At 32.9% G+C, this 11,878-nt stretch overlaps 1 protein-coding gene across 1 annotated transcript; it reads left to right on the plus strand.

The window, feature by feature from the left end:
* The first annotated feature begins 2,757 nt into the window (after positions 1-2,757).
* Positions 2,758-10,344, plus strand: LOC138316080 (T-box transcription factor TBX20-like). The gene is made up of 7 exons (XM_069257569.1): positions 2,758-3,128; positions 4,246-4,435; positions 7,468-7,741; positions 7,915-8,076; positions 8,974-9,050; positions 9,221-9,315; positions 9,592-10,344. The coding sequence occupies exons 1-7, from the start codon at positions 2,915-2,917 to the stop codon at positions 9,852-9,854; spliced, it is 1,275 nt and encodes a 424-aa protein (XP_069113670.1). The 5' UTR covers positions 2,758-2,914; the 3' UTR covers positions 9,855-10,344.
* Positions 10,345-11,878: the final 1,534 nt, after the last annotated feature.

Below are 11,878 nucleotides of genomic sequence, written 5' to 3' on the forward strand. Positions count from 1 at the left end.
ACACAATACTTCTAAAGAGGAAACAACTTGATGGACAGGGTTTCCCACAGTTTCAGCAATATGTAGCTTTTCGTGTCAAAGTATCAAATAATTCATTCTTAGATTTGGAAATATATACCAAGAAAACTTTTTAGAAAAAAATGACAATAAAAATTTCAAATTTCATTAAGTAATTGAATTTGGTGAAGATCCACTTGCATCACCTGATGGATATGTCTGTTCACCCGTTCCACAAAGAGAGGTCAAGGTCGCAGGCTAAGACCTAATATGGAATGCTAATCGGGTCCTTACTTTTCGCGTTCTATTGTAAAAATGTATACATTATATAAATGTACGATTGCCAGTAAGAACCTTTGATCGCAAATGTTTGTATTGTTGAGAATAAAGCTGACGCGAAATGTTGTATCAAAATGAAGAATAAAGTTCTTTACACTAGGCCTACTTTTGTTCATGCGTGCATCTATTGAAGGAATATAATTTAGAATACTTGTAACCCAATGATTTTATTCATAGTTATCTACGTAATTATCCAATAATGATATAGAATTACGTTTTTAAGTTAAGAGAGTGATTATTGTAGGAATGTGTAGTATAGTAAGATAGTGATTTGCACTTAATTGTCATATGTTATAGGTACAGAGGATATAGTGTGGTGTTGACCTACATTGTTTCTACAGTGTAACTTGTACATAGTGTGATAGTGATGTGACATGATTTGTTCTGTATAACTAAACGTCTTGGTAGTAATGTTATTCGTACTGTTACGCTATACTAAAAGTTATATAAACATATCCATATTAGATAGTTTGCTTGTAAAATGTTATTTGTCAACTTGTAGATACACTTTATATCGGTGAATGTATTTTAACTATTTTTAATATTAAAAATAATTTTAAGAAATAATATACAATGTAACATACTGAAACTTGTAATAACAGCATGTTTAGTGCAATCCTCAGCATATATACATATTGTATGTGTTGAGAAAAGAACTAGACTCGTACAGTGTCTTATTTATTTATTTATTTATTGTATCTTTTTATCCATCTGACATTATATTTTATAGATTTAGGGAAACATATGAAAAAGGTTTATGTTAGTTTAATAACAACGCTTTTCCAGGAAATATTACTGCAAGTTAAAATGGAGAACTCGCCAAACAAATATAAAACAGCAATGATGACCTAATGGTATTTGAAGAGTTATAGTGTAGATACATATACTTTCTAGGACATAAACTTTCTCACAATATATAATGCATCATTTACAGTAGTTTAAGAGGAAATTATATCATACTAGAAATCTTTCCAGTTGACGCTGACTACAGACATTAACCAGTTTCTTTAGCATCTCGTCAAAAACGATTATGGTCCTCTTCCCGAAGAAAAAAGTAATACTAATTTGCTTAGTTATTCATGTTGATTCAAATTTTGTTGACTAGGTATCTAGTGATGATGAAATCCGCCAAAAATGCAGCTTGAATAGGATGTAATATACAGTGTATGTAAATAATTTGATTTGATGCACCTTATATCATATGTAACAAATCATCTTGTCTTATCCGTATGCTTAAAAGTTTTATTTTACAGCGTAAATAATAAAGTCAACATGAGACAGGAAAATGAAAAATACTACAATATATATAACATATATAATATAAGTAATATATAAGTAAGGCGATTTGGTTCATCACCTTTTTTATTGCTACTTTCACTTTTCGTATTTGGATCATTATGAGAGTTGATATTATAATTGACATATCATAATCATGTTTACCTGGGGCGAAACAAGAACTTATTCAGGTTATTGTCATAGTCAGTCCTGCTTGTCAGACAGTATCTAGTTACCGATCAGGGTTTTATTCACTTATACGTGTCATATGTATTTAACTCTGTAAATGTTTATTTTATATATGTTTAGTAAAAAAGATTAAAGTAAACATTTAGACAAAAAATAAGAGTTTTTCTTTTCTTTTAGTAGAAAATAATCATGTAGGCCTATAGTGTATTTTTTATGTTTTATTTGTGGGATGCATTTAAAAGAAGTCGGGCTTATAAACACATTTTGATGAGTAGTCTATACGTAGATGTTGAATATTATAAAAGACAGTAATCAAATAATGAGGAATAGAAATGCGAATTTTCCCTTTATGAGGAAATCACTGCTCCTGTGCACCATTTTGTTTCTTAAATATCGAATGAAACTAAATTCAACAGAAATGGAAAAAGAAAAGTACCTTTCACAATAATCAAAATACCTAAGATAATTGCAAATGGAAAAGCAATAAAAAATTGTACAACTATATGATTAAATAATTCATGAAATGTGTTAAATATGTAATTATAATAATATTAATCCATAAATTTTATTGAGACCGATTCCGTTTATTGTGCCTATCGGATTTGCTAAAATTAGAAACAAGCCCACTGTACTGAGTGCCTGGATAACCAGCTAAAAGAGCTATATTTGAAACCTATCCGCATGTGTTTTGACCACCTAAGATGAATATTTTGACAGGGTCTTCCTTGTATGATTAGAAACCTGCTATTTTGTATTCAGTTAGGGTATTCGGATCCTTGCGTCCAATTAAATTAGACCCCGACACACACGTGTCTACTAAAATTAAGTCCCGCCTACTTGGGCGGTGTTAACGCCGCGAGCACCATGTGAAGCCGAATTTAAACCAATGACAGCGCGTTTTACATCGCTCGGGTTTGGGTAGCGTGTACTGAAGATAAATGGGCGATGATAGCGGTATTTTGACACAAATTGTTGACATTGACTCTGCTGTAACATACGGAATAACAGTGTATATACATCGGAAACAGTTCCATGTTTGTTTTATTGAAATCTTCTTCGTTGATGTAATAACGCCTAACTAAGGAACTATAAGTATTCTCTTTTATATTTTGTGATGGAAATGGATTCTCATACACCAGATATTATGGAATCGCGATCAGAATCTCCAGAGGCCGTGAAACTTCTACTACAGACTAAGCAGCACTTGTCCCCGAAAGCTAATGCCTTTTCTATCGCTGCTCTATTAGGAGAGGACACCAAAAGACCTTCTGAATCTCCTTCTCCCCCGAGGGCTCTAGCTACTCCTCCCCAAGCCGACACACCTCCAGGTAAGATATTTTCTCATTGAGTTTGATGCCAACAACTATACTTATTATAAACAGTACATCTTAATTATTGTAAACTGTCTTGAAAGTAATTGGGCTATTTTAACGATTTCGATGCAATGAAACATTTCTGACTAATTGGAAAATTAACATAATTTCAACATAATTGTGTTTTATAATCTAGTAGTTGGTAAATTGTTTGTTTTTATAGACATAAGTAGGATACATATGTTGTAGTTATGGTTTCAACTGGATAATTCTGTATTATAGTAAGATCTAATATTACTTTGCCAGAATATGAACTCAAATATAAATACATCTACTAATTACTATTCCGTTTGTGTACAACCTTAAATTTAAAATTCAATACGCAGTTTTTCATATTGTGCTCAACGATTCTAAAACTGGCAAGTTTAAATGTTATTATATTGTACTGTAATCATTTTCACAACATGTTATATTATTAACATACTACAAAATATTCACGATTTCTCTTATAATAACTAATAATATATATCCATCGAAATTTCCTTTCTGTTTATATGTAATGATTTTATATTTTAAAAAAATAAGCAACAACGACTAGTAAAATCTAGTATGAATAATAGAACAGCCTGTCGTAGAATCTCCGACGGCTCACTTGTAATCAAACCTATGTGTTATATAGATAAATAAGTTCAGAGGAACTATTTTATAAAACTTCGTAGCTTATTTCGGCAACAATTCAAATATTTTATCATAAAAATCAATAAATGTGTAAATAAAAGACTGCCGATTGTTTTCTATTTCCTTAAAAAGAAGAAAGAAAACTCTTTCGAAAAAATATGTAACTTTTTTATTCATTGACAGAAATTGTCCCACGTAAATTTTTGTTATTTGGGAAAAATAAATCAAAATTATCAAATCTTAATTTTTCTTTGTTCCACATACGCCTGAGCATTTGTTTATTTCAAATTTATTTTGTATTAGGAAAATATTATTATGTATTTTAAGCTTCTTAATTTTTAATTATCTATCATTTTGATATAAGCAGTATTTCGCTATTTTTATTTCAATTTTACATTAAACTTAATACAATTTTTGCTATTGACTTACTACGAATGTTGTAATGTTCGTGTAGGTGAAGTGTGTTCCCCTGGGGAGGACGAAGGGAGCCGGTCGTGTGGTGCCTGTGGGGTATCCCCTAAAGCACCAGAAGATGTCCCGTATACCGGGGATCTACCGAATATTAAATGTAAACTGGAAACGAAAGAATTATGGGAGAAGTTTCATGAACTTGGCACAGAAATGATCATCACAAAAACTGGAAGGTAATTATTTGCATCCTTAATGTACAGTTCAATCAACTCATGTTTTTTTTATATAAATTAAGGCCAGATGGGTTTTTTTCAGGGAAGATGTTAGTAGTAATAATCAACTTTCACACAATTGCTTGTTATAAATAAATTATTAAATTATTATTTAACAAATTCTTGAAACGTAACAAATAATAATTTTCTATATATAATTTTGCCAAATTAACTATTCATTTGGTCGTAGATATCAATAAATCACATTTTGTTTATTATTCTTAAATCTTATTTATATATGTAGTTGATACAGGTTTTGAGGGATACAGAGAATGGAGACTATCTCATGTTGTAACGGTTTCATGTGTATCACTTGTATTTAACACCGTCTTTGATCTAATTTAAACAAAGTATCAGTGTTAAGAGGTTAATTTACATTTATCTAAAATCGCGTTACTTTCTTTGAGGATGGAAATTGATCAAATTAACGCTAGTTGTAACTCTGGTTTCCTGACCAGGCCACCGTGAGAATCCTTAAAAGGTGATTTAGGGAGTCTACCTGGGTCTGAACACTGTCGTTAGTACACAATTTTACGCTCGTCATCTAGACGCCAAACTTAGTCTTTGATTTTACAAACTTCATCACTAACCCGTAGATCTTCATCCCAAAAGTAAATTACCTGTAAATAGAAGCTGTAAATCAATTAATAGCGCCAAAAGCAGTCTCTCTCCCCCGCGCCTTCCTGTTACAATGGACTATAGAAAGTGTCTTCCTTTAGTAGGTAAAGTCTATTAAGATGGTGTGGTATAAAAGGCAGCATTTTCCCTCAAGGCAAACTATGGCGATGCCTAATCCCAGACCTATCATTACCTGGCTCAAGTCAAGTGGAAATGGTTTTATAGGTGTGAACTTTAAAAACAAGATTTGTCAAACCGTAATTCGAAATGAAACATTTTGATTTTATTTGAGTTAAATAGTTATTTGCTTGTGTTAAATAGAATGGTGTTTGTAATAGCCTCAGGTACATTAGTTAACTCTCAGGAAACTGGTCAGTCTACAATGGTATCTATCGGCCATCACTGTTCTATATCGAATACTAGCTAGATTTATTGTTGTGTTAAAAAAACTCATATCCGGAAATTAATTACAGCAACGCGAGAAATACAAACAAATAATCTGTGATGAAATGTAATATAACACGATGGTGTTTTTGAAACAAGTTTAAACTAATAAATGTCTTTATGGATAATAATCGTTATTTAACATGAAACAGGAAGGTTAAATTAATGCTATTGATTTCTGGAAAACGCTTGAATAAATGCTTACGGTAAGGAACTTGATTATGAAGTACATTGCAGGAGTGTTGCAGTACTTTCTGTTGAAAAAATATATGTTGGGTCGTAAGATTAGAGGGGAAATGTGTGTACTTTTTCTTTATATCGTATTGGTTTATGTGAAATAATAATACCAATTATAGGACACTAATTCATAAATTAAGGCTTTAGACAAAGGAAGTGAAAAAGGAATTAAGATATAACAGTGAATTTTTTATAGCAAACTGTGAGTGTTTGAAAACTTTTTTCTAAATCGGGTTTTACAAATTGATTTTTCATCAAACGAGGGAGAAATGTTGCATATTGAATTACAAAGCAGTTGCGCATATTAAAGATAAATAAATAGATAATGTATTACATTAGAATAAGTTTGAAGAGATTCAGATAAATAATTGAATTCCTTTAAAAATATATAACTATACAGGGTAAAAATGAAATAGATTACATAAATATAAGTAACATAGTAATAAAAGATAAAACAAATACAGATAAACAGTTTATTACTTAATGTAAGCATGACAGACACAGAGAATCCAGATAAATAATATATTGATTACATGTTAGTATTAGACAAATAGAGATAGAACTACAGTAAATAATGAATTCACACTTTCTAACAGGCGAACATGTTCCTTTAGATAGCGTGTAGTTTTGTTAGTGCGATTGAGAGATAGGACACACCTGTTACAGATTGACTTTGTTAAATGTTGCTTTTTTCACCCTCGATATACGGGTACGATATGTCAGCGCCGAGACCTTAATGACATAGACATAGCCAACAGGGCGAATAAGATACCGGAAACTAAACAAAGGCCAATATTTCTGCTGCTAGCTCCCTATTTACTGTGTTAGGGTGGCGTGTAATTCGGTCTTATATCTACACATTGCAACTTTAAACGAGGTTAATTTTCTATCCCTGCTGCTGGATATGATGACTACTGGTTAGATAGCCCATAATTTACAAATTATTTCGAATTGAAAGGAGTTTGATCACGCGAGCGCGAGACATGATATGTCCTCACATCCGCCAGCTACAAACCCTCTACAAGGTTAGAATATAATTCGCCTTTTTAGGTCGTATTTCAACTTTCGGAGCGTAGAGGCGTGATGTTTAGTCTACAGACTTCATAAGTAGAAAACATAGCTATTGCAAATGAGATTTAATATTTTCACAAAACAATATAATGAGTTACTGATATATTGTTTGTATATGTTGCTGTTTTCGTCACGCGTAAAGCTCGTATGTGTCAAAGCTTTATAAAGACGCAGATAATGAGCATGTGATGGGAGAGAAAAAAGTGTGTAATGATGCTGGCTGTATCATACTTCATCAAGGCCATTACCGACACGTTGGGCGGAATTACATCACACCACTATAAGTGTGGGATGTTCCCGACACACGTGCACTTCTCGCAATACCGTAACAGTTGGCCGGCTATCACCACGATAAACTACCAACCGCACGTGCATAACAGCACAAATAAAAGTGAAAATGTCCTATTAAAAGATGCAGAGAGTTTATTAGTTTTGTATGGTCCTTTCGACAAATATCTGATAATACATGTAATTGAAGTTCAATGGGAAAAACCCTTGCATTAAAGCTGACAAAACATGTCTGATATGAAATTTTATTTCTTCTTATCTGGCTTATATTTCTTGAAGATTATAACCTTTATAGAATGTAGAATTTAATATGATGAATGATTTGTATATTGCAGGCGTATGTTTCCTACCTTGAGAGTATCCGTGACAGGACTAGAGGCAGAGGCACAATATGTGGTGCTGATGGATATAGTTCCGGTGGACAACAAACGTTACAGATACGCCTACCACCGGTCATCCTGGTTAGTGGCCGGAAAAGCTGACCCGCCTCTCCCGACACGCTTCTCTGTCCATCCCGATGGGCCTTTCACTGGTCAACAGCTTATGAAACAGACATTGTCTTTTGAAAAAATAAAACTGACAAACAACATGCTCGACAAAAATGGACAGGTAAAAATATATTTATTTAGCGTTATTTGTTTTGCAAATCTTCGAATTACTGTTTTAAAATGATGATTTGATCACCATAAACATACATTAAAACCAATCAGTTATTTTTTCTAAGCATGGTTTATTGTAAATTAATGGTTTATGAATTATTTTATCTTTTCTTGTTTTCACAGATGATCCTAAATTCCATGCACAAGTATCAGCCTCGTATCCACATCGTGAAGAAAAAATCAACAACACCTAACATTATCACAAGCCTAGAGGGAGAAGAGTACCGAACGTTCACCTACCCGGAAACCGTGTTCATTGCAGTGACTGCCTATCAAAATCAGTTGGTAAGTAGTTATAGGCCATATTGGTGGGGAGGGTGCTGAAGCCAGAAGGCCAAGGGTCACATTATTATCTAACCACAGTCATACATACAAGCTATATCCGGATAGAGTTTACTCTCTTACAAAAATCAACAAAGGATGATTTAGTAAGACAACAAACGCACGCAACATTAAATAGCGATAAAAGAACAACTTTTAATGACGTTTTCTCCTAAATTTTGGCAACACATAAATATCTGCCCGATTAGAACAGTTGTAGCCCTGCTATCTCGACTACTACAATATAAGCAATTTCACGCTGCTTACATAGTCGTTCAAGTAGTCTTTTGATATCTTAATAAGTATCCTATTATACCATTATCATTATTCCCCCAAGTTGGGGCTGCCTCACAACCCGTACCGGGGTCACTGGTGGGTGTACGACTCGGTGTCTCGTGGCAACACTACCGGGGTCGCATAGTTACTGAATCCTACCCATGTCGGCGGATTCGGTTTCTTTCTCTGTGTGGTCCCCATAGGGCTCAGATAAAACATTACGTTTATACTGATATATATACAATACATTTAAGTAAACTTTGATAAACATTATATAAGTGCAAACGTATAAAATGGGCAAGATTTATACGTGTTCGTGAGTACAGTGAATGATTTAGGCAGTGATTGCACGATGCTAGTTTCTGTTTCATCCAATATATAAAATTATACCAAAACATACATAAACTGACATTACTTTACCAAATACTTATATGGTAAAAAAATGTACGTTATTACATAAAATTAATGTGTTACTAGTAATCACTTATCAAAAAAAGAACTATGCTCATGGACAATACACCTTTGTCACGGAAAACTCTTTCTAGTGGTATTATTTAACTTAATTCAAAACTTTTATTTTCACAGATTACTAAACTGAAAATTGACAGCAACCCATTCGCTAAAGGATTCAGAGATTCTAGTCGTCTCACAGATGTTGAAAGGTAAGCATATCATTTACATTGTAAATATTTTATTGTTATAACTAACACTGCGATAAGGTATCGTATCATATATTTTTTTTAAGTCTCAAATTAATTATTTAAAATTCAAATGAATTATAATTTGTCTTTTTAAGAAGTCAAAGTAACAATGTAATATTTTATTTTAACAGAGAAACAATGGAGAGCTTAATGCAAGGTCATAATTACGTCCGGTCACCGTTACCCGAAGACAGCTATAAATACAGAGAGGCTATGTTAGCACGAGGTAAGCGGATGTCTCAGCTTTTGTTCAGCATAAACTCGCCACGATTTAAAAAAGATAATATGATATTTTAGATGATAATGGATCCCTATAATTACTGTTGAAAATATAAATTTTGATATTTCATTTAAGTTACTATTGATTGAATAAGAGATAAATATCGATTTAATATAATAAATAATATTCAGGAGTAAATTTCTGATAAATTTATGCTTTTCCTTCTATGGTATTTTACATATTATAACATTTACAATATTTCTTAACTTTTCATGTTTTCAGAATCAGCCTATCCAATGGGGTTGTTACAAAGTGCTGGTGCTATTCAGTCAGTTTTTCCCGCCGGATTTTCTCCCTTTGGAGGAATGATGTCACTTCCGCAAAGTCCTTCCGCCGAGCAGGCGTTACTTTTACGTAATCACCTGTACAAGACCACTCTACAGACGTCGCCCAGCATGGCCAGCAGTGTTCACCCTAGTCACTACTACAGATATCACCCCTACACGAACTTCACAAAATCTAGGCATAGTGACTCAGTCTTATGAACAAACTGTGATTAATTCTTTTGTTTATCGTTTATATTTGTCTTTCATCATGAAGTAATGAATTTTGCCTTTTTGACCGAATGGAATTTGCAAAATGTTTTCTTTAGTCAGAGAAACATAAAGTCATCATTCGTCTTTTAATTACAAAAATAAAAATGAATCGTTATTTATAACTTTTGTAGAAATGTTTTGTTTTTGGCATGATCAGAAATCAGAAATGAAAAAAATACCGAATAAAAGATATGTGATACTCTATTTGTATCTAAGGGCAGATCATTCAAAATGTATCAGGTGCTATTTAATACAAGGGGACTCGGAACTTCATATTTCGTTTGAAAACATTTAGTTTTAGTTCCTGATTTTGTTGTTATTGTTGTAATATATCATTTATTGTTGTGATTGTTTTCAATATAATATTTTGAATCGGAAATGATCTTAAGATGTAAATATTAATTATCGACTGAATAAAATATTGAATGTTATTAATAAGCATTGTGTTGGTGTTTATATATAAACCTTGATAGACCGAAGACATGTATGACTACAATTGTTACCCGGTCAAAATCTGTACATGTACCTGACTGAAAAATTAATGAAAATATATGATGGTGTCAATTAAGATATTTATGTGTTACGATATGTATTTGTACATCAGATGAATAAAATGATAACACCAAGCGAGAAAATAAAAAGCAATACTGCATACAATAAAGAGAGGACAAAAGAATATTCAATAAAAGTAAAAATAGAAGCATATAATGTTGAATTGTATAAGTGTGTACGTGTGTGTGAGTCTTGAAGAAGTATATTATACACTAGCTGACCAGTTTATTCATATCCTGTACTGAAATTATTTGCAACGAAGAAACGAACGACAAAGTTACACAATTTTATCACAAAAATTCATGAACTTATCTATCGGAGGCTCCGCCATACTGTCAACAGATAGTGCAATTCTCGACCTAGAGGTAACTGTCAGCCATGATGTAATGGAATCGTTACAAAATGTATTAACATCACCTCTGCGAAGTTTCTGCCTTGTCGATGTAAAGGAAGACTTTGTTGGTAAGGTTCGAAGTTTCTCCCTTGTCGAGGTAAAGGGAGACTTTGTTGGTTAGGTTCGAGAGCAGACAGATAAGTGTTAACAGATATACAAGTCACTCTGATCAGATTGTATTGTAGACCAACTCGGGCGTCAAAATATCCCCCTTATTCACATTATACAGACAAGTATTGAATTTAACGGTAAACTGTTAGAACAAGTGAAATATGTTAAAAACATTTTTATGCCAAGTGACAAAGAACAATGTACGATTGTGAACAGTTTTTCGGGGTGTTCCTAAGCGCTCACGCAAGATCTGAAAGTTGAACAGTGTGAGAAACTATGAAAAGCAAATCCCAGGAGCAATGGTATATATAACGAAAAGGTTATTTCTGAAATTCAAATATTCGCCTTTAATGACCCTTATGTGGTTTGTTGAAGGTTGATAAAACACCTGCCCGGGTGACACGTTTTGTTTTTTACCTGACATTGTTACATACCTGTGATTAGTGATGAGATAACAATCAAGTGATTGCTACACAGAGGTGTGAGTCACAAGTCGACAATGTGAAGAGGTACTAAGGGGTACACTGTGGTCAGGGTCTCTCCTCACGGACAGGGAGGCACTCAGGTGTCGTGTCCTAACTAGCATCACGTGCCACAGGTAATCAGAACAGGTAGGAAATAAATCTAAAGACTGATCAGGGTAATTAACATCTCAATCTGACTCAAGAATTTTCTTTAAACAAATGAGTTTCGACAAAGTTAAATATGTTAGGGAAATCTGCATGCAAGCATATGTTATATTATAATGTCTTTACATACTATTATAGTTTAATAACTGAAATAAGAATTACATGTAAAATGTATCATTGTCAATGCAAATGTAATATAAATGATCCATAATTGTCACTGATCCATCATCCTGTGTATATCATAAAGTATTTTGTATATTTGTTTTGGTAAGAATAACAGAAGATAC

The sequence above is a fragment of the Argopecten irradians genome, chromosome 2 (genome assembly GCF_041381155.1).
Source record: "Argopecten irradians isolate NY chromosome 2, Ai_NY, whole genome shotgun sequence".
In the NCBI taxonomy this organism is placed as follows: domain Eukaryota; kingdom Metazoa; phylum Mollusca; class Bivalvia; order Pectinida; family Pectinidae; genus Argopecten; species Argopecten irradians.